At 48.5% G+C, this 23,659-nt stretch overlaps 1 protein-coding gene across 2 annotated transcripts; it reads right to left on the bottom strand.

The window, feature by feature from the left end:
- Positions 1 to 11,474: 11,474 nt before the first annotated feature.
- LOC133242507 (melanoma-associated antigen 10-like) lies at positions 11,475 to 15,355 on the bottom strand. 2 transcript variants are annotated; one of them, XM_061408689.1, is made up of 3 exons: positions 13,928 to 15,355; positions 13,091 to 13,166; positions 11,475 to 12,803 (listed from the first exon to the last, which is right to left on the bottom strand). In XM_061408689.1, the coding sequence occupies exon 3, from the start codon at positions 12,742 to 12,744 to the stop codon at positions 11,956 to 11,958; it is 789 nt and encodes a 262-aa protein (XP_061264673.1). In that variant the 5' UTR covers positions 12,745 to 12,803; positions 13,091 to 13,166; positions 13,928 to 15,355; the 3' UTR covers positions 11,475 to 11,955. The 2 variants fall into 2 exon arrangements, with proteins under 2 accessions (XP_061264673.1, XP_061264674.1); XM_061408690.1 differs by having other exon boundaries at positions 13,091 to 15,355.
- Positions 15,356 to 23,659: the final 8,304 nt, after the last annotated feature.

Below are 23,659 nucleotides of genomic sequence, written 5' to 3'. Positions count from 1 at the left end.
TCCTCAGATTCAGTTCACATGCCCAGAGACAAGGGTGCTACCTGCTGCTCTGTGCAGGGTGAGAGCCCTCACTGGCAGCGCGCTGAGCACAATCTTGGCTGCTCTGCCTTCTCACTCAAGTACTTCTGATTGTGCTGCTCATCTCAGTGATTCCTCGAAGTCCAACACATTGTGCCAGCCCTGTGCATACAGCAGTGAATGGAAGAGGCAGAGGTTGACTTTACGGAGTGCCCATCTGAAGATCCCAGATCGGATTGAAACAAACCTTGAATTCTCCCTGAATCCTCATCCTTCTGCTGTGGCAGGATATTTGGGGATGTTGACCAACAGACCCATGTGTTATGCCCTCACCCCAGGAGTTAGGGTCAAAGGTGGGAGGATGATAGAAATCCCAGGTCAGAGGAACTTGTGATCCCTCGCTGGACTGTACCCTGAACAGTGTTCAGTCTTAGAAGTCCTCTCCCACCAGCATGGCTCTGCTGTGGAATTGCCGGAGGCAGCTCCCTGTGCTTCCTGTGGCACTAAAGTAGCATAGGAAAGCAGCTGAACTTACCTGTGTCCCCAAGAAGAAGTAGTGATTGTGGCAGAGAAAGAAAAAGTCACCCTCCAAAGGATGTTGCTGTGGACGGTGTAGCTAGGAACCAGGCTAGGATGACGACACCTCATTGGAAGCCAGCATGAAGATGTGCTGTCTTCGAGGGCCACATGGGATGTACTGCTGCATCACAGTCCAGTGGATGCTGGCGTATACAGTGGCCAATGACAGGGGCCAGATTCTCTGTTTCTCCAGATGCCAGGAAACTAAGCCTCACAGAATTTAGGTGATAGCCTGCTAGGAGGAGAAAATCCCAAGTTGCTGGATAGCAATACTTAGTCATTAGTAAGAAGTAACTGGAGCAATGTGGAATTAAAATGTCTGTTCTCTGGTGGAGTCGAGGTTCCAGATAGGGCTCGTTTGTGGTAGGTCAAATTCTGTATCGCCTCCAAGTTTTCTACCCGTCCCCCCCCCCCCCCCCGTATATATGTCTGTGTATAATCCCTTCTCCTTGAATATATGTTGTACGGGTGGAATGGACTACTTGTTTGCCAACAATAGTGTGTGTGGGAGGTGTAGGAATTTTTGCAGATATAATTAAGGTCCCTAATCAGATGACTTTCACTTAATCAAAAGGGAGATTATCCTGTGTGATTCTGACCTCATCAGGTGATCTTTACAAAAGAGGGCCAGGCTTTCCCCGCATTAGAGAGCTTCCCCTTGCTGGCCTTGATGAAGTAGACTACCATGTGAGAGCACCTGTAAGAGGGCTGTGTGGCAAGGAACTGTAAGTGGTATCTAGGAGCTGAGAGCAATTCTTGGATGATGGCCAGCAAGAAAATGAGGACCTCGGTCCTATACCCCCAAGAAACTGAACTCTGTCAACAATAAGAATCAGTTGGAAGAGAACCCAGGGCCTCAGATGAGAACATAGCCCTGGCTAGCACATCCACTGCAGCTTTGTGAAACCCTGAGCAGAAGACCCAGTTAACCTGCACCCAGACTTCTGACCCAAAGAAGCTATGAGGTAATAAATGGGTGGTCTTTACAGCCACTGAGATTGTGGTTACACAGCACTTATTGGTCCTTCTTCATTCATGGAAGACTCAGGCACCTGGCTCACTGGTGTTCTTGGTATCCTGAGTCCTGCCATCATTCTGGGTGATTTTAGTGTCTACCTGGGCAGCCCACGCTACTCATAGGTCCTTGACTTCTCCCTTGCCTCTGACAATCTCTCTTCTCTGCACCTCAGCTCCCCAGCTGCACGGCCACATTCTCGACTTTTCATTCTCACGATCTGCTCCACCTCAAACATCTTAAACTTTGGGATCCCACTCTGACTAAAATCAGTTCTCTCATGCCCTCACTCTTAACCACTGTCACCCAAGCTGCTCTCTCATGAGCCCCCTGCATTTGCTCTCACTCTTGTCCTTCTGCTGCTACTTCCCAGCGAAATAATAACAAAACCAATAGAATTATGCCAACTGGTGCAAGTAATTTTCTATTTTAGCTTACCTTCAGCATAGCTCATCAATCGCATTGCATTTTGAACTGTTTTTAAGTTGTGTTTCTTTTCTAGGGTTACTGTGACTAAATACCACAAACTACATGGCTTAGAACAACAAAAATGTATTCTCTCACTATATGGAAACAGGAAGTCTGGAATCAAGGTATTTGCAGAGCTTTGCACCTTCTGAAACCAGTAAGAGAAGGATCTTTCCTTACCCCATCCAGCTGCTGGTGGTTTACTGGCATTTTTTGCTATTCATTGTCTTGTCGATGCATCATTCCAATCCTCCATCTTCAGGTTGACATTTTCTTTCTGTATGTGCCTGCCTTCTGGGTGCAAATTTCCCCCTTTTTATAAGGACATCAGTCACATTAGATTACATTCCACCTTACTGACCTGATTTTACCTTGATTACCTCTGTAATAACCGTATTTCCAGATAAGGTCACATGTTGAATTATTAGGGATGAGGACTTCAAAAAATCTTTTTGGGGCAGTGGGTTGTGGGCAGACACAATTCAACCCGGAATGAAAGTCAGGGAGAACAAAAGGCACATAATACAAATCAAAGGTCCTATGCCCTTCCCATCAGCATCCCTTTCTCATTTTCAGCGTTTCTAGTTTCAGTTTGTCTGATAATTTGCCTCGATCTTTGTAAATACTGTGCTTATATCTATATTAACTTTTTAATGTAGTTCTCAACTTTAGACATTCTCTGCTGACTTCCTGCTATGCTAGATGGCATTATAGTTCACTCATCCTTTTGTCTTTTTAAGTCTATATTTTAAATTTTTGATTGCGGTAATTGATCAAGCATACACAAAAGTAAAGAAAAGAGAATAATAAAACTCACGTGCTCATCACTGAAGTTCATCAGTTATTAACTCATGACCCATTTCTTTTCATCTGTCTCCCTACCATTTTCCCTTTTCCTCTTTTTTTTTTTTTTTTTTGAAAAATATTTATTTGAGTGCATCAAGTCTTAGTTGTGGCACATGGGATCTTTGTTGTGGATGTGGGATCTTTTGATGTGGCACGCAGGCTTAGCTGCTGTATAACTTGTGGGATCTCACTTCCCTGACCAGGGATCAAACCCATGTCCCCTGCATTTGAAGGCAAATTCCTAACCATTGGATCACAAGGGAAGTCCCACATTTCTGAGTTTTACAGATACTGTAACTGCCTCCAGAGGGAAAAGGCGAACTGCCTGATGACCTGACTGCAGCCATGCCATAAAATGCTTCATCTTGAGCCAATACTGAAAGGTTGTCCCTATGAGCCGTGAGTGACGCCAGGATTCTTGGCTTGCAGAGAGGAATTCGATCCAGGGCCAGTGACAAGGCTTGATCTCTCAGAGCTTTGTGTAGTAAAGTTTTTATTAAAGTATGAAAGAGATAGAGAAAGCTTCTGACATAGACATCAGAAGGCGGCAGAAAGAGTGCACCCTTGTTTGTTTAGAGCAAGAAGTTATATACCTATTGAAAAGTCAAAAGTGAAAGTGAAGTCGCTCAGTTGTGTCCAACTCTTTGCGACCCCATGGATTGTAGCCCACGGAACTTTCCAGGCGAGAGTACTGGAGTGGGTTGGCATTTCCTTCTCCAGGGGAGCTTCCTGATCCAGGGCTCAAACCTGGGTCTCCCACATTGCACACAGAGGCTTTACCTCTGAGCCACCAGGGAAGCCCTATCAGCAAGCTGCTCATTAGAGAAAGGAATGCCTCAAAACTGAGAGAGTGGCACCAGGCCCCTCACTCACAACATGCATTTGGAGATAGCATTGGCACAAGGTGAGTCATCCTGGGCCGTAAAACAATTGACATGAATCTTGGAGAAAGGCAGGTTTCCAAGCAAATACAAAGTTTCATTAACATAGCTTAAGTGAACATTTCCATGAGTAAAACATATTGATTTGTTGAGCCATTATCCCCTCTGAGTCTTGGGTGGAACCTACTTGAAGAAAGACAGAGTTTAAAGTAAATAATGAAATAAGTTCAATAACATTGCCTAAGATAAATATTTCCATAGGAACAACACATTGGTTAACTAAAGGTTTGAGAAAAGTTAAGTTCAGGTGGTAACAAGTATCATCATAAGTTCAGGTGGTAACAAGTATCATCATGGAAATGCGGAATTTTAAAAGAAATCTCCTTTTACTTTTGTATAGAGAAGGAAAAAAAGTCTGACATTTGTAGTTTGTTTCCTTCTGCTGCTTAAGAGAGGGGAAAAAAAATTCTGGCACTTGCCCGAGTCCACAGGTCAGAGATCAGAGGAGGTCCAGGCACTGCCAGGAGTCAAGGTGAGTAGGTTCCCCTGAGTGTGCACCAGTGACTACACATCCCAGAACAGAGGAGCCCCCAGAAGGCCCTAATGCCCCACAGTGCCAGCTCTGCCACCTCAAGCTGTGCTGGCTGCCCCCTGGGGAGCCACCTCACATCCTCCTTTGGGTAGCCAGGGTTCAGGTTGCTCAGGAGGAGCTCCTCTATGAGGCCTGAGAGCACCCCTCAAGCAGAGACCTACAAGTGGCCTGAGTCAGACAGCCCAGGGTGGGTTTCTCAGCTGAGGCCGCTCACAACCTCCCCGCTCCCGCAGGCCCATGGTCCCCATCTGTCCCCCTGCCTCACTCCTATCTGCAGTTCAACCCCAGCGATCATGCCTGGGATGCATGAGCTCCACCAGCCTGAGAGACTCTTTTGGGATCCAAAGGGGACGAGGGTCTGATGGAGGCACACTTCATTTGGGGTGAGGAGGAGAAGGTGGAGGTCGAGGAGGAGGAGCAGGTGGAGGAAGGAGATGCAGCTTCCCCCTCCTCCTCTCTCCCAGTCTGGGGCACCCTGGAGGAAGTGGCTGCTGCTGCAACACCCAGTGTCCCCCAGAGCCCTCTGGGTGTCTGCCGCTCTCCCACTGCAATGGCTGCCACTCTAGGGAGCCGATTTGAAGACTATGGCCTCAGCAGGCAAGATGAAGTACCAGGAAGCTCGCATGGCCCAGGAGGTGACAGGCCCCTGGTCCGAGATGCACTATGGTTGAAGAAGAATGAGCTGGTACGACTCCTGCTCAGCAGGTATCTCACCAAGGAGCCACTCACAAAGGCAGAAGTGCTGAATAGTGTCCTCCAAGATTACCAGGACTACTTCCTGGTGGTCCTCGATCAAGCCTCAGAGTACCTGCAGCTGGTCTTTGGTTTGGAGGTGAAGGAGGTGGACCCTAGTGAGCACACCTATCTCCTGGTCCCCACCCTGGGCCTCACCCTCAAAGAGATGCTGAGGGATGGGCAGAGGTTGCCCAAGGCCGGCCACAGGTGGTGATCCTGTGCCTGATCACTGTGGAGGACAACCACTCCCCTGCAGAGGAAATCTGGGGAGCACTCAGCAGGATGGGAGTGTGTCCCAGGAGGGAGCACTACATCTATGGGGAGCCCAAGGAGCTGCTGACCCAAGTGTGGGTGTGGGAGGTGTACCTGGAATACCAGCAGGTATCTGACAGCGACCCTGCTCGCTACGAGTTCCTGTGGGGTCCCCGGGCCTATGCAGAGACCGGCAAGTTTAAAGTCCTGACGTATCTGGACAGTCAGTTGAAGAGGTCCCAGCTCCTTCCAGACCCTCTGCAGAGGCTGCGAGGGAGGAGAAAGGGGGATTCTGAGCCAGAGCAGCCAGCCTGGCTCCTTCCAGGCCCACATCCAGCAGCTTGTCCTGGGGGGCAGGAAGGGAGGCTGATCCTTCCCTCTGTGATTGAAGAGGGAACAGTCAGCCTTCTCAGCAGTGACAGCCCGGGCCCGTTGGGGGAACCCCGTGTGTGGCATCTGCGTGTTCCTGTTCTCTACACTGACATGGAGACTCATCTCTGTTTTCTTTAGGAATTTTTCAAATGTTATTCATTTTAATAGAAGACAATGTGTTCCAGTTTCTAACTATGTCAGTGATGTTGATCACAGTGTGTGTGTACTTTGCCAGTTGAAGAGCAAGAGTTTTCTTGTTTTATAAAAGAGATTGGGAATGCTTTCATTCTATTTTGTGGTCCTGCACAAGATAACATGGAATTAGAATTAGAATGATTTTGGAAATGTGAATTTCTCTAGCAGTGATATAGTTGGTGGAAGAATTAGAAAATAAAAAGTGATAGTAGTGAATTCTTGCTTCTTATACTTGTTGTGTGTCATTTTGTACAGCTAAGGGATCTTGGTTTACTTGGATTCGCCTGGGTTATCTAAGGAAGTAGCAATTAATCTGAGTCAAGCAGCTGACTCCTCACCAGCTCATTTATTCCAAAGACCTTTATGGAGCCTCTGCTCCATGAAAGGCCCTGTGTTAGCAGTGGGGACACTGGGAGAAGCAGGACAGCCCCACACCTGGAACGATGGTCTAGGAGCCACAGTCACATGAGGTGTGTTATGGGAGTGAGGGGAAATTCTGAAATGGGACATTGCTGTGAAGTGTCCTTTTGGATCTTGGATAAACCCCAGAGAGATCTCTTTCTGGGGCAGGATGGAAGCGGTCCTGGCTCTTGTTGCATTGCTGCTGACCACAGGGATGGAGTAGGTGTTTTCTACCCCGTATCTGGTAGGCATCCTGCATAACTCAGGTCACACTCCCTTGAAGTGATGCCCAGAAATCGGTGTTAAGTAGCTTTTAATTATCTTGATTGTAGTTGGGCATTAAAATCAAAGACTCGACCTTTGTTGGTAGTGCAATGATGAAAAGTAAGGGTTGGGATGGAAGACCACCTGGGACACAGGCAAAGAATGGTTCTTGCTTCTATTTCCTGGAGCAACTTGGGTCCTGCTGGAACACTCCGCCACACCCAAATTTCACAGGTGCTCTAACTGGAAATGGGGCTTCCCGGGTAGCTCATATGATGACGAATCTGCTTCCATAGTGGGAGACCTGAGTTCAATCCCTGGTCAGGAAGATCCCCCTGGAGAAAGACATAGCAACCAACTCCAGTATTCTTGCCTGGAGAATTCCATGGACAGAGGAGCCTGGCAAGCTACAGTCAATTGAGTGACAGAGTCAGACATGGTTGAGGAACTAACCCTATGGTATAAGTTGAAAAGCTTCTTAATTTATGAAACATCCTGTTGGCTACTGAGGAATTCCACATCCTCACTTCAGTTCAGAAGCTCAGTCGTGTCTGAATCTTTGTGACCCCATGAACCACAGCACACCAGGGCTCCCTGTACATCACCAACTCCCGGAGTCCCCCAAACCCATGTCCATTGTGTTGGTGATGCCATCCAACCATCTCATCCTCTGTCATCCCCTTCTCCTCCTGCCTTCAATCTTTCCCAGAATCAGGGACTTTTCAAATGAGTCAGCTCTCCACATCAGGTGGCCCAAGTATTGGAGTTTCAGCTTCAACATCAGTCCTTCCAATGAACACCCAGGCTGATCTCCTTTAGGATGGACTGGTTGGATCTCCTTGCAATCCAAGGGACTCTCAAGAGTCTTCTCCAACACCACAGTTCAAAAGCATCAATTCTTCGGTCCTCAGCTTTCTTTATAGTCCAACTCTCACATACATACATGACTACTGGAAATACCATAGCCTTGACTAGACGGACCTTTGTTGGCAAAGTAATGTCTCTGCTTTTTTTTTTTTTTTTTTTAATCTGCTGTCTACGTTGATCATAACTTTCCTTCCAAGGAGCAAGTGTCTTTTAATTTCATGGCTGCAATCACCATCTGCAGTGATTTTGGAGCTCAGAAAAATAAAGTCTGACACTGTTTCCATTGTTTCCCCATCTATTTGCCATGAAGTGATGGGACTGGATGCCATGATCTTTGTTTTCTGAATGTTGAGCTTTAAGCCAACATTTTCACTCTCCTCTTTCACTTTCATCAAGAGGATCTTTAGTTCTTCTTCACTTTCCGCCATAAGGGTGATGGCATCTGCATATCTGAGGTTACTGATATTTCTCCCGGCAATCTTGATTCCAGCTTGTGCTTCTTCCAGCCCAGCGTTTCTCATGACGTACTCTGCATATAAGTTAAATAAGCAGGGTGACAATATACAGCCTTGGTGGACTCCTTTTCCTATTTGGAACCAGGCTGTTGTTCCATGTCCAGTTCTAACTGTTGCTTCCTGACCTGCATTCAGGTTTCTTGGGAGGTAGGTCAGGTGGTCTGGTATTCCCATCTCTTCCAGAATTTTTTACAGTTTATTGTGATCCACACAGTCAAAGGCTTTGGCATAGTCAAGAAAGCAGAAATAGATGCTTTTCTGGAATTCTCTTGCTTTTTCGATGATCCAGTGGATGTTGGCAATTTGATCTCTGGTTCCTCTTCCTTTTCTAAAACCAGCTTGAACATCTGGAAGTTCATGGTTCACGTACTGCTGAAGCCTGGCTTGGAGAATTTTGGGCATTACTTTACTAGTGTGTGAGATGAGTGCAATTGTGCGGTAGTTTGAGCATTCTTTGGCATTGCCTTTCTTTGGGATTGGAATGAAAACTGACCTTTTCCAGTCCTGTGGCCACTGCTGAGTTTTCCAAATTTGCTGGCATATTGAGTGCAGCACTTTCACAGCATCACTTTTTAGGATTTGAAATAGCTTAACTGGAATTCCATCACCTCCACTAGCTTTGTTCATAGTGATGCTTCCTAAGACCCACTTGACTTCCCATTCCAGGATGTCTGGCTCTAGGTGAGTGATCACACCATCATGACTATCTGGGTTGTGAAGCTCTTTTTTGTACAGTTCTTCTGTGTATTCTTGTCACTTCTTCTTAATATCTTCTACTTCTCTTAGGTCCACAAGTCCTTGATTTATAGCCAATTACCAAAGAAGATATTTTAAAGCTCATTAACACCTTGGGTTCTGGATCCCAGGTGCCAGGAAAGAGAGGGTAGTTCCATGGATTTCTTGGGCATCACTTCAAGGGAGTGTGATCAAAGTTCTGCAGGATTCCTAAAAGATATGGTGTGGAAAACGCCTTCTTTGCCCCTGTGGTCAACAGCAATGTGACAAGAGCCAGGACCCCTTTCTTTTCTGCCCCAGAAAGAGATCTCTTTGGGGTTTATCCAAGATGCAAAAGGACACCTCACAGCAATGATCCCTTTCAGACATTCCCATCACCCCCAAGGCACAATGCAATATTGAAGGGTGCCACCATGCAGCCTCATCACAATCACCTCTCACAGAAGGAACCCAACTTCCCAAAGCCCTAAAGTGCCCTGGTTCATGCCCCAACCCCAGGGTGCTCTTCCTGGAGCCCCGCCCTCTGTTGCTTTGTTCTGTGGGGCTAGGGGATGTCTCTCCAGCTTCCTTGTGTGGCTCTTGCTCTGAGACCATCACTCGAGGTGTGGGCGTGTCCTGCTCCCTCTTGTGTCCTCACTGCTAACACAGCCTTTCAGGGAGCAGAGGCTCTAAAGGTTTTCAGAATAAATGAGCCAGTGGGCAAGGGCTCAGATTAATTGTCTGCTACTTCCTTAAATAACCCAGACAAATCCAAATAAACAGAGATAAGTTAGTTTCTGAGAGTGATACCCCAAAAGGACAGAAACATGAATTCACTATGATCACCTTTATTATTATCTAAATCTTCCCCCATCAATATTGCTGCTAGGTAAGCTCATGTTTCCAAAACAGATCTAATTCCAATGTATCCCTTTCAGGGTCACAAAACAAAATGGAAGACTTCCCCATCTCTTTTACAAAAGAGCAAAAAACTCTTGTACTTGAACTGAGTAACTACAAACATTTTGATCCTCATCATTCACAAACTAAGACATTAAATGTTGTTTAGCCTTCTATTCGGAGAAGGCAATGGCACCCCACTCCAGTACTCTTGCCTGGAAAATCCCATGGACGGAGAAGCCTGGTAGGCTGCAGTCCATGGGGTCTCGAAGAGTCGAACACGACTGAACGACTTCACTTTCACTTTTCACTTTCATGCATTGGAGAAGGAAATGGCAACCCACTCCAGTGTTCTTGCCTGGAGAATCCCAGGATGGGGGAGCCTGGTGGGCTGCCGTCTATGGGGTCGCACAGAGTCGGACATGACTGAAGCAACTTAGCAGCAGCAGTAGCAGCAGCCTTCTATTAAACTATCAAAGTTTGAAAATTTTCTAAAGAAAACAGAGATGAATCTCCATGTCATCGTAGAGAGAGGAATACAAAGATGCTACACAGTGGTTCCCCCAGCTGGCCCAGGCCCTCACTTCTGAGAAGGCTGACTGCTCCCTCTTCAGTCACATAGGGAAGGATCACCTGGCTGCTGCTCTTATCAGGCCCTCTCTTCCTCCTCCCTTGCAGCCTCTGCAGACAGGGGTGGGAAGGCCCTCAAAGCCTTTTGGTTGACCCTCAGCACAAATGCCATGACTTGCGACTTGCTGGTCTCCCCATAGGCCCGGGGACCCCACAGGAATTCATAGTGGGCAGGGTGGCTGCTCCCCTCACCCAGGAGCAGAGGAGGCCTAGAGAGATGCAGCCTCCCCGGCCTTGGCCCCAGAGAGCTGCGCCTCCACCATGCCCTGGGCCTTGCCTGGGTCCTGAAGGTCTTCCTCGTGCTTGCTTGGCTTGCTGAGCTCACTCATCTCGACCACAAGCATGATGCCCAGGATCAAGCCACAGACAGGAGTGAGGCAGGTGACAGATGGGGACCATGGGCCTCGGCTGAGAATCGTACCTGGGATGGTCTGACACAGGCCACTTAAAAGTCTCCTCTTGAGGGGTCCCCTCAGGCCTCCGTCAGGGTCCTCACCTAAACTCCTTCAGAACCTAAGAATCTCCCCTCCAATCTCTGAGGCCCTGCCCCTTACATCACGTCTCCAATGTCCCTGAGATCGTGTGCTCATGCAGCCACCAGAGTCGCCCCAGGCTGACAACAGGTTCCTGGACCTGTGGGGTTCCCTGTGTCCTCCCTCAGGGTCCTCATCTTGAGCCCTGGCAGGTCCGGGGATGCCCCTTGTGTTGACCAGAGGCAGGACCCTCACACCAAGCCATTACTTCACTGAGACCCCAAAGGGAAGTCTGTGGGCATGACATCAGGGCTCCATGCCCAGGGTTTCCCAGAGCTGAGATGATGCCCCTGGCCATCCTCAACCCTCCTTCTGCTCTTCACTTTAACTCTCAGCAGGTCTGGGTACTACCCTCTCACCCTGACTTTTCTCCCCTTAAAATCAGGCCCACCCCAGCCAGGACCCATGAGAGGCAAGCAGGAGTGGGGGGCTCATTACCCCAACCCTGCTGGGGTCTCCCAGGGCTGAGAGCAGTGATGACCTGGATGTCCTGGGGCCCCAGAGCCCCCCTCAGGATTCTATCTCATGTCTCCTGCATTGGCAGGCGGGTTCTTCACCACTAGTGCCACCTGGGAAGCTGCAGAAATCAGGCTTTTTTGTACTTTCTTAAATAATTACTTGAAAAACTCCAATTGAACAGAGATAGATTAGCTGTATAAAATGACAGACAAGAAGTACAGAGGAACTCACCTCAAATACATTTTATTTCTTAATTCTTACTAAGTAGTATCATATTTCCAAAATAGTTATATTCCAAGTCCATGTAATCTTGTTCAGGGTGACAAAATAAAATGAGAGTTCACAATCACTTTTACAAAACAGCAAAACTCATGTTCTTGAACTGGTGAGCACAAACACACTGTGATCAACGCTACTGACATAGTTGGACACTGAAGCTCGTTAGGCCTTCTATTACAAGGAATAACATTTGAAAAATTTCTAAAGGAAACAGAAGTGAATCTCCATGTCATTGTAGCAAACAGGAACCAAAGATGCTACACACAAGTTCCCCCAACTCTCCCAGCCGTCACGACTGAGAAGGCTGAATGCTCCCTCTTCAAACACAGAGGGAAGCATCAGCCTCCCTTCCTACCCCCAGGACAAGCTGCTGGATGTGGGCCTGAAAGGAGCCTGGCTGCTGCTCTGGCTCAGGGCCCCTCTTCCTCCTCCCTCACACCTATGTCCACCGGGGTGGGAAGAACCTGGGACCCCTTCCATTGATCTTGCGCAGATAGTCCTTGACTTTCTGCTTGCTGGTCTCTGCATAGGCCCGGGGACCCCACAGGAACTCGTAACGAGCAGGGTGGCTGTAACGCACCTGCCGGTACTTCAGGTACCCCGCCCGCACCCACACTTGGGTCAGCAGCTCCTTGGGCTCCCCATAGATGCAGTGCTGTGCCCCAGGAAATACCTCTATCTTGCTAAGTGCTCCCCAGACCTTCTCCTCACTGATCCGGTCCCCTGCTAGGATAATCAGGCTCAGGGCTGCCACCAGGAGGCCAGCCTTTGGTATGCTCTGCTCATCCGTCTGCATCTCATTGAGGGTGAGGCCCAGGACAGGGACCATGACATAGATGTGCTCTCTGTGGTCCACCTCTTTCATATCCAGGCCAAAGGCCAGCTGCAGGCACTGTGTGGCTTTACGGAAGACCACTGGGAAGTGGGCCTGGTTATCCCTGAGGACTGTATTCAGCATTTCAGCCTGGAAAATCGGCTCCTGGGTGCCATACTTGAGGATCAGGAACTCCAGTAGTTCACATGTCATCCTATTCAGAGCCTGCATAAGCAAGATCTCCGCATCTCCAATGGCAGAGGAAGATGAGACTGGAGGGAAGGAGGCCAGAGGGGTTGAGGCATCCTCCGCCTCAGCCCCCAGGAGCTGCGCCTCCACTGGGCCCTCAGCCTGGATTTGGCCCTGAAGGTCTTCCTCAGAAGTGCAGAGCTCATTCGTCGGGACCACAGGCATGATGACTGGGGTCTTGTGCCCAGTGGGGGTGTGGTAGGGGGAAAATGGAGACCACTGATCTAGGAAAGAGAGAGAGTATAAATGGTCTCAGTTTTGAAATGCGCCACGGGTGGCTCTGACTGAGTCCACTTACTGGTCTTCCTTGAGGGCTGCTCTTGGGCGTTACAGGGGCGCTCCTCCTTGGTGGTCAGTCCCCTGTCAAGTGAGGAAGAGAAATGCCGGCTCAGGCTGCAGCCAGTACAGCCTGAGCTTCTGGGGCTGACAAGGTGGGGGAATTAGGCCCTTTTGAGGTCTCCTCTGTTCTGGGATGGGGAAACCCTGCGCACACTCAGGACACCCACCTCACCTTGACTGCTGGCACTCCTGTGACCTCAGAACACAGACCTCAGACCTCAGTCTTCTCCTCCTGGTTCCTGGAGCCCCTGTGAGACAAATGGAGGGGGCACCTTGGGGGTAGACTGTGGCACAGACCTAGGCCTTCTGTGCTGGTGGGAGGGGTTGACTCTGTGAAGTCCCCCCAGATCTTGGGTGGCTAGTCCCTTTGGGGCTCACGTGTAGTGCTCACTTTTCCACTGGAATGGCCTGGACTTTCCCTCTTTGGGGGCCTGCAGGGAAACTCAGAACAAGAGCCATGTCTGGACAAACTTTTGGGGGGGCCTGATATGTGGCCTCACCTGCCTAGGGCCTCCCGTGGTTCCTAAGCTGGGGAGATGCTGGGTCACCGCTCCTCACATCCTATCTGGCTTCCCAGCACTGAACAGAGGGGCGGGCGTCTGCTGAGTCCTCCCTCAGTATCCAGGGAGTGTGGCCTCTGCAGACCTGAAGCCTCTGCCCTCCACCAGAACACCTCACTTTAAGGCCCCTAAGAAAGAGGTGAATAAGCTGCTCACCCTGCTCTGGGGCCTCCAAGACCGGCCCCCGTGCCAGCCCTCCGGGCAAGAGCAAGGATCCCTCCCTGCCTTAGGGTCTAACAGCCTCAGTCCTTCCCCGCATGGAGCCTAGACTCCAGGCAGGACCCGCGATTGTCCCGTCCGCCATGTTGAAACCCCGCCACATTCACCAGGTCCCCAGGCTCTCTGAGAACCGGGTGTCAGGAAATCCTGCACATGGTCATCCCACCCTGGGACTACCAGGGTCCCCTCAGTTCTGGGGTCGGGCTCCCCTCCTCCCTCAGTGTCCTCACCTTGACTCCTGGTAGGACCTGGGCTCTGTCCTCTCCCTACCTGAGGCCCGGCTCCTCACACCAAGTCCCCAGTCTCTCTGAGACCTGCATGTGTGACAGGCTTAGTGTGCTCTTCTCACCACAAGGGCTCCCGGGGCCAACAACTGGGGTGGGGATCTGTGGGGTTCCGTCGGTCCTCACACAGGGACCCCTCAGTCCTCCTTCAGGCGCCTCACCTTGCGTCCAATCAGGACCTGGGATTCTCGCCTCTCCCCAACGGAAGCCCCGGCCCCTTATACCAGGGCCCGCCTCTCCAAGACCCGGATGTCAGGAAGTCAGACCATGCCTGTTTTGCTCATTCTATCCCACGGACACCCTGGACTGATAACAGAGACGGGCTTAGCACTCTGAGGTCTCCTCTGATTGTGGTCCACGATACCCTATTCCTCCCTCAGTGTCCTCAACTTGACACACCACAGGACCTGGGAATTGGCCCACCTGAGTCTCGGCACCATATGCGAAGTCCCCAGTCTGAGACCCGGATGTCAGGAAGTCTGCCCCTTGTTTCAGGACCTCAGGCTGAGACCCGAATATCAGGAAGTGAGACCGCACATATTGGGCTCAACCTATCCCAGGGCCAGGGTCCCTGCAGACCTCCCTCAGGGTCCTCACCCAGACTCTTTCAGAACCTAAGATCCTCCCCTTCACCCTCTGAGGCCCCTCCCGTATATCAAGTCTCCAGTGTCTCTGCGACCCTGTGCTCATGCCGCCACCAGGGTCTCCCAGGGCTGATAGCAGGTGCCAGGACCTGTGGGGTTACCTGTGTCCTCCGTCAAGGCCCTCATCTTGAGTCCTGACAAGTCCGGGGATGTCCCTATGTCGACCTGAAGCAGGACCCTCACATCAAGGCCTTCACTGCCCTTAAACCCCGGGAGGACACTGTGGACGTGTTTAAGGGCTCCTAAGCCCAGGGCTTCCCAAAGCTGAGATGATCCCACAGGGGTTCCTCAACCCTCTTTCTCTTTGTCACCTTGACTCCCAGCTCACCTAGGCACCGCCCTCAGCTGCCAACTTTGCTTGCCTTAGAACCCGCATCTCCCCAAGCCAGGACCCCTGAGAAGCAAGCAGGAGAAGGGGCTCGTTCCGCCAAACCTGTCAGGGTCTTGCACGGCTAAAAGCAGTGACGACCTGTATGTCCTGGGGTCCCAGCGCCCCCTTCAGGGTTCTATCTTTACTCCTAGCACAGCTGCGCTCCTTCACTCTGCTGACTTGAACCCGAGTTCCATGACCCAGGCCCTCACTTCTCCCCTCCCAGCGGGGTCAGTGACGTCACATCTGGACGCCACACCCTGTGGTCCCCCACGGCTGTCGGGAGGGCCGCACATGCATCCCTTGGGCACCCTCAGTCCTAACCTCTAGTCTCTCCAGGACGGGGGCCCCTCCCTCTGTCCACATGAGACTGTGCCCTCAGACCAACTCTGACTCCCTGAGTCACTGAGGAAGTGGTGGAGGAGGGGTGGCTCGGCCTGACAGCCCAGACCGGGGTCTCCAGGAGTCCCAGTAGGAGTGGAGTTGTATTGGATGGGAACCTCTTCCGGGGTGACTGGAACCCCTCATCCTCACTCAAGAGGGGGACTCCTTAATACTCGATAGATAGCTGCAGTCCCAGGACAGATGCTGGATGGGGGCCCTCTGTGCCCATGACCATGGGGGAGCAATGGGAACTACACATCTTCCCATGGGGGCCCCTCAGCATTCACCATACTTCAAAAACATTTTATATAAAATATTTGGTTTTAGGTGATGTGGCTGAGTAGTGGCAGGTGATTTAGGGGAACCCTTGGTTTGATGATTAAATAATATTACCTGTTGGTTGTTGTTCATTCACTCAGTCGTGTCTGATTCTTTGGGACTCCATGGACTGTAGCATGCCAGGCTTCCCTGTCCATCACCAACCCCCAGAACCTACACAGATTCATGTCCATTGAGTAGATGATGCCATCCAACCATCTCATCCTCTGTCGTTCCCTTCTCCTTCTGCCTTCAATTGTTCCCAGCATCAGTCTTTTCCAATGAGTTGGCTCTTCGCATCAAGTGGCCAAAGTATCGGAGTTCCAACTTCAGCATCAGTCCTTCCAATGAGTATTCTATTCAGGGTTGATTTCATTTAGGATTGACTGATTTGATCCCCTTGCTGTCCGAAGGACTCTCAAGAGTCTTCTCCACCACCACAGTTCAAAAGCATCAAATCTTCAGAGCTCAGTGATAAGAATTAATCCTGTTGGAGTGCTATCCTTTTTACTCCAACAATGAATGTTTAAATCCTCATTCATATTGCTGAATACATTTCAAATGTCTATGAGGTGTGTGTTAGATTTGTATGTATAATATTTGTGTAGATTAGATGTTTCCCTCATAGCTCAGTTGGGAAAGAATCTGCCGCAGTGCAGGAGACCCAGTTCAATTCCTGGGTTGTGAAGATCTGCTGGAGAAGGGATAGGCTACCCACTGCAGTATTCTTGGGCTTCCCTGTGGCTCAGCTGGTGAAGAATCCACCTGCAATGAGGGAGACCAGGGTTCGATCCCTGGTTTTGAAGATCCCCTGGAGAAGTGAAAGGCTACCCACTTCAGTATTCTGGCCTGGAGAATTCCATGGACTGTATAGTCTATGGGTTCACAAAGAGTCAGACACAACTGAGTGATTTTAAAAAAGAAAAATGGTTATATGTGCTTATATACTCATACATGGACAAACCACAGTGTATGTACTGAACATGTATATGTGGATGTATGCTTGGATTTTTAGCTATATATTAATTTTTAGACTACACTGCTGCTACTCAATTGTTTCAGTCATGTCCAACTTTTTGCATCCCTATGGACTGTAGCACACCAGCTCCGCTGTCCATGGGATTCTCTAGGTAAGAATACTGGAGTGGTTTGTTATGTCCTTCTCCAGGGGATCTTCTTGACCCAGGGATTAAACTCGAGTCTCTTGCATCTCCTGCATTGCAGGCAGATTCTTTTACCATTGAGCCACCATATATATACTTAAATTGTTAGAGTATCTGCTATTGCTATGTTTCAATCTATCTCATACTCCAGTTCTATATTTAGTCTCTTTGTATCTGTTGAGATAGTACTTTTAAGGAAAGGTCAGGCCTTTGCTGGCTGGTATATCAGGTGGATATTTGCACAGACTCAGGAATCAGTTTGGTTCAGTTCACTCAGTCGTATCCGACTCTGCAACCGCATGGACTGCAGCACGCCAGGCCTCCCTGTCCATCACCAACTCTCGGAGCTTACTCAAACTCATGCCCATCGAGTTGGTGATGCCATCCAACCATCTCATCCTCTGTCGTCCCCTACTCCTCCCACCTTCAATCTTTCCCAGCATCAGGGTCTTTTCCAATGAATCAGTCCTTCGCATCAGAGGGCAAACTACTGGAGTTTCAGCTTCAGCATCAGTCCTTCCAATGAACATTCAGGACTGATTTCCTTTAGGATGGACTGGTTGGATCTCCTTGCAGACCAAGGGACTCTCAAGAGTCTTCTCCAACACCACAGTTCAAAAGCATCAGTTCACCAGGGAAGCCCGAAGCTCAGCAAATGTCAAGGCTGCAGTGGTGCCCAGTCCTTCTTCTGTGCCCTCATGTTCCACTGGGTTTTACTTCAGCAGTATCAGGTTCTGGTTGTGATTCAATTCACTTTCACTCCCTCCAGGAGTCCGCAGCTAGAAACCAGGCTGTGTGTGTGCTAAGTCTCTACAGTCCTGTCTGACACTTTGTAGCACACCAGGTTCCTCTGTCCATGGGATTCTCCAGGCAAGAATACTGGAGTGAGTTGCCATTTCCTATGATGGAGGATCTTCCTGACCCAGGGATCAAACCTGTGTCTCTCATGTCTCCTGCATTGGCAGGCGGGTTCTTCACCACTAGTGCCACCTGGGAAGCTGCAGAAACCAGGCTAGTCCTGCTGTATCATCCACCTCCTGGCAGCCCAGATCCAGATCCGTGCACCAGCCACTCCCCAGGCAGTTAGAGACCCGTCTAGCACATCCTGAGACAGTCACTGCCTGGAACGGGGCCCTTGGTGCCCAGCACTTGTGGTAGCAATTGCAGTCCACATTGGGCTCCTCAGATTCAGTTCACATGCCCAGAGACAAGGGTGCTACCTGCTGCTCTGTGCAGGGTGAGAGCCCTCACTGGCAGCGCGCTGAGCACAATCTTGGCTGCTCTGCCTTCTCACTCAAGTACTTCTGATTGTGCTGCTCATCTCAGTGATTCCTCGAAGTCCAACACATTGTGCCAGCCCTGTGCATACAGCAGTGAATGGAAGAGGCAGAGGTTGACTTTACGGAGTGCCCATCTGAAGATCCCAGATCGGATTGAAACAAACCTTGAATTCTCCCTGAATCCTCATCCTTCTGCTGTGGCAGGATATTTGGGGATGTTGACCAACAGACCCATGTGTTATGCCCTCACCCCAGGAGTTAGGGTCAAAGGTGGGAGGATGATAGAAATCCCAGGTCAGAGGAACTTGTGATCCCTCGCTGGACTGTACCCTGAACAGTGTTCAGTCTTAGAAGTCCTCTCCCACCAGCATGGCTCTGCTGTGGAATTGCCGGAGGCAGCTCCCTGTGCTTCCTGTGGCACTAAAGTAGCATAGGAAAGCAGCTGAACTTACCTGTGTCCCCAAGAAGAAGTAGTGATTGTGGCAGAGAAAGAAAAAGTCACCCTCCAAAGGATGTTGCTGTGGACGGTGTAGCTAGGAACCAGGCTAGGATGACGACACCTCATTGGAAGCCAGCATGAAGATGTGCTGTCTTCGAGGGCCACATGGGATGTACTGCTGCATCACAGTCCAGTGGATGCTGGCGTATACAGTGGCCAATGACAGGGGCCAGATTCTCTGTTTCTCCAGATGCCAGGAAACTAAGCCTCACAGAATTTAGGTGATAGCCTGCTAGGAGGAGAAAATCCCAAGTTGCTGGATAGCAATAATTAGTCATTAGTAAGAAGTAACTGGAGCAATGTGGAATTAAAATGTCTGTTCTCTGGTGGAGTCGAGGTTCCAGATAGGGCTCGTTTGTGGTAGGTCAAATTCTGTATCGCCTCCAAGTTTTCTACCCGTCCCCCCTCCCCCCCCGTATATATGTCCGTGTATAATCCCTTCTCCTTGAATATATGTTGTACGGGTGGAATGGACTACTTGTTTGCCAACAATAGTGTGTGTGGGAGGTGTAGGAATTTTTGCAGATATAATTAAGGTCCCTAATCAGATGACTTTCACTTAATCAAAAGGGAGATTATCCTGTGTGATTCTGACCTCATCAGGTGATCTTTACAAAAGAGGGCCAGGCTTTCCCCGCATTAGAGAGCTTCCCCTTGCTGGCCTTGATGAAGTAGACTACCATGTGAGAGCACCTGTAAGAGGGCTGTGTGGCAAGGAACTGTAAGTGGTATCTAGGAGCTGAGAGCAATTCTTGGATGATGGCCAGCAAGAAAATGAGGACCTCGGTCCTATACCCCCAAGAAACTGAACTCTGTCAACAATAAGAATCAGTTGGAAGAGAACCCAGGGCCTCAGATGAGAACATAGCCCTGGCTAGCACATCCACTGCAGCTTTGTGAAACCCTGAGCAGAAGACCCAGTTAACCTGCACCCAGACTTCTGACCCAAAGAAGCTATGAGGTAATAAATGGGTGGTCTTTACAGCCACTGAGATTGTGGTTACACAGCACTTATTGGTCCTTCTTCATTCATGGAAGACTCAGGCACCTGGCTCACTGGTGTTCTTGGTATCCTGAGTCCTGCCATCATTCTGGGTGATTTTAGTGTCTACCTGGGCAGCCCACGCTACTCATAGGTCCTTGACTTCTCCCTTGCCTCTGACAATCTCTCTTCTCTGCACCTCAGCTCCCCAGCTGCACGGCCACATTCTCGACTTTTCATTCTCACGATCTGCTCCACCTCAAACATCTTAAACTTTGGGATCCCACTCTGACTAAAATCAGTTCTCTCATGCCCTCACTCTTAACCACTGTCACCCAAGCTGCTCTCTCATGAGCCCCCTGCATTTGCTCTCACTCTTGTCCTTCTGCTGCTACTTCCCAGCGAAATAATAACAAAACCAATAGAATTATGCCAACTGGTGCAAGTAATTTTCTATTTTAGCTTACCTTCAGCATAGCTCATCAATCGCATTGCATTTTGAACTGTTTTTAAGTTGTGTTTCTTTTCTAGGGTTACTGTGACTAAATACCACAAACTACATGGCTTAGAACAACAAAAATGTATTCTCTCACTATATGGAAACAGGAAGTCTGGAATCAAGGTATTTGCAGAGCTTTGCACCTTCTGAAACCAGTAAGAGAAGGATCTTTCCTTACCCCATCCAGCTGCTGGTGGTTTACTGGCATTTTTTGCTATTCATTGTCTTGTCGATGCATCATTCCAATCCTCCATCTTCAGGTTGACATTTTCTTTCTGTATGTGCCTGCCTTCTGGGTGCAAATTTCCCCCTTTTTATAAGGACATCAGTCACATTAGATTACATTCCACCTTACTGACCTGATTTTACCTTGATTACCTCTGTAATAACCGTATTTCCAGATAAGGTCACATGTTGAATTATTAGGGATGAGGACTTCAAAAAATCTTTTTGGGGCAGTGGGTTGTGGGCAGACACAATTCAACCCGGAATGAAAGTCAGGGAGAACAAAAGGCACATAATACAAATCAAAGGTCCTATGCCCTTCCCATCAGCATCCCTTTCTCATTTTCAGCGTTTCTAGTTTCAGTTTGTCTGATAATTTGCCTCGATCTTTGTAAATACTGTGCTTATATCTATATTAACTTTTTAATGTAGTTCTCAACTTTAGACATTCTCTGCTGACTTCCTGCTATGCTAGATGGCATTATAGTTCACTCATCCTTTTGTCTTTTTAAGTCTATATTTTAAATTTTTGATTGCGGTAATTGATCAAGCATACACAAAAGTAAAGAAAAGAGAATAATAAAACTCACGTGCTCATCACTGAAGTTCATCAGTTATTAACTCATGACCCATTTCTTTTCATCTGTCTCCCTACCATTTTCCCTTTTCCTCTTTTTTTTTTTTTTTTTTGAAAAATATTTATTTGAGTGCATCAAGTCTTAGTTGTGGCACATGGGATCTTTGTTGTGGATGTGGGATCTTTTGATGTGGCACGCAGGCTTAGCTGCTGTATAACTTGTGGGATCTCACTTCCCTGACCAGGGATCAAACCCATGTCCCCTGCATTTGAAGGCAAATTCCTAACCATTGGATCACAAGGGAAGTCCCACATTTCTGAGTTTTACAGATACTGCCTCCAGAGGGAAAAGGCGAACTGCCTGATGACCTGACTGCAGCCATGCCATAAAATGCTTCATCTTGAGCCAATACTGAAAGGTTGTCCCTATGAGCCGTGAGTGACGCCAGGATTCTTGGCCTGCAGAGAGGAATTCGATCCAGGGCCAGTGACAAGGCTTGATCTCTCAGAGCTTTGTGTAGTAAAGTTTTTATTAAAGTATGAAAGAGATAGAGAAAGCTTCTGACATAGACATCAGAAGGCGGCAGAAAGAGTGCACCCTTGTTTGTTTAGAGCAAGAAGTTATATACCTATTGAAAAGTCAAAAGTGAAAGTGAAGTCGCTCAGTTGTGTCCAACTCTTTGCGACCCCATGGATTGTAGCCCACGGAACTTTCCAGGCGAGAGTACTGGAGTGGGTTGGCATTTCCTTCTCCAGGGGAGCTTCCTGATCCAGGGCTCAAACCTGGGTCTCCCACATTGCACACAGAGGCTTTACCTCTGAGCCACCAGGGAAGCCCTATCAGCAAGCTGCTCATTAGAGAAAGGAATGCCTCGAAACTGAGAGAGTGGCACCAGGCCCCTCACCCACAACATGCATTTGGCACAAGATGAGTCATCCTGATCCATAAAACAATTCACATGAATCTTGAAGAAAGGCTGGTTTCCAAGCAAATACATAGTTTCATTAACATAGCTTAAGTGAACATTTCCATGAGTAAAACATACTGGTTTGTTGAGCTATTATCCCCTCTGAGTCTTGGGTGGAACCTACTTGAAGAAAGACAGAGTTTAAAGTAAATAATGAAATAAGTTCAATAACATTGCTTAAGAGAAGTATTTCCATAGGAAAAACACATTGGTTAGCTAAAGGTTTGAGAGAAGTTAAGTTCAGGTGGTAACAGGTATCATCATGGAAATGCGGAATTTTAAAAGAAACCTCCTTTTACTTTGTATAGAGAAGGAAAAAAAGTCTGACACTTGTAGTTTGTTTCCTCCTGCCGCTTAAGAGAGGGGGAGAAAATTCTGACACTTGCTGCCTATTTCCTCGGCTTGGGGACCCTCTAACCCTCCTGCCTGTTACGCTCTCAGTCCCAAGTCTATGCCTAGCATACTTCCAAGAACTGGCCTTAAGAGAACTGATTAACATTATCACACATAATAAACTATATATTTATCTGTGTGTGTGGTGTGTGTGTGTTAGTCGCTCAGTCGTGTCCAACTCTTTGCGACCCCACCAACTGTAGCCCACGAGGCTTCTCTGTCCATGGAATTCTCCAGGCAAGACTACTGGAGTGGATTACTATTTCTTTCTCCAGAGGATCTTCCCAACCCAGGGATCGAACTCTGGTCTCCTGCATTGCGGGCAAACTCTTTACCAATTGAGCTACAGGGAAGTCCTTGGGGGCATCAACATAATTGTAGCTTGTCCTGCCTGTGTATGTACACAGGAAAGTATCAGCTCAGTTCAGTTGCTCAGTCATGTCCGACTCTTTGTGACCCCATGAACTGCAGCACACCAGGCTTCCCTGTTCATCACCACTCCTGGATCTTGCTTAAACTCATGACCATCCAGTCGGTCATGCCATCCAACCATCTCACCCTGTGTCGGCCCCTTCTCCTTCTGCCTTCAATCTTTCCCAGCATCAGGGTCTTTTCCAATGAGTCATATCTTTGCATCAGGTGGCCTATGTATTGGAGTTTCAGCTTCAGCATTAGTACTTCCAATGAATGAATATTCAGAACTGATTTCCTTTACGATGGATGAGTTTGACCTCCTTACAGTCCAAGGGATTCTCAAGAGTCTTTTCCAACAACACAGTTCAAAAGCATCAATTGTTTGGTGCTCAGCTTTCTTTATGGTCCTGCTCTCACATCCATACATGACTACTGGAAAAACCATAGCCTTGACTAGATGGACCTTTGTTGGCAAAGTAATGTCTCTATTTTCAATATGCTGTTTAGGTTGGTCATAGCTTTTCTTCCAAGGAGCGAGTGTCTTTTCATTTCATGGCTGCAGTCACCATCTGCAGTGATTTTGCAGCCCCCCAAAATAAAGTCCCTCACTGTATCCGTTGTTTCCCCATCTATTTGCCATGAAGTGATGGGACAATATGCCATGACCTTAGTTTTTGGAATGTTGAGTTTTACACCAACTTTTCCACTGTCCTCTTTCACTTGAAATTAAAAGACACTTGCTCCTTGGACGAAAAACCTAGATAGCGAATTAAAAAGCAGAGACATTACTTTGCCGACAAAGATCCATATAGTCAAGCTATGGTTTTTCCAGTAGTCGTGTATGGATGTGAGATCTGTACAGTAAAAAAGCCTGAGAGTGGAAGAATTGATGCTGGAGAAGACTCTTGAGAGTCCCTTGGATGCAAGGAGATCAAACCAGTCAATCCTAAAGGATATCAACC

Source organism: Bos javanicus, chromosome X (assembly GCF_032452875.1).
Source record: "Bos javanicus breed banteng chromosome X, ARS-OSU_banteng_1.0, whole genome shotgun sequence".
NCBI lineage: Eukaryota > Metazoa > Chordata > Mammalia > Artiodactyla > Bovidae > Bos > Bos javanicus.
Note: the sequence above shows the minus strand (reverse complement) of the source record. Positions and strands in the feature narration are given on the sequence as shown.

Coding starts and splice junctions, on each gene's coding strand:
- LOC133242507 (XM_061408690.1), bottom strand. CDS start 12,744: ATGCCTGTGGTCCCGACGAATGAGCTCTGCACTTCTGAGGAAGACCTT.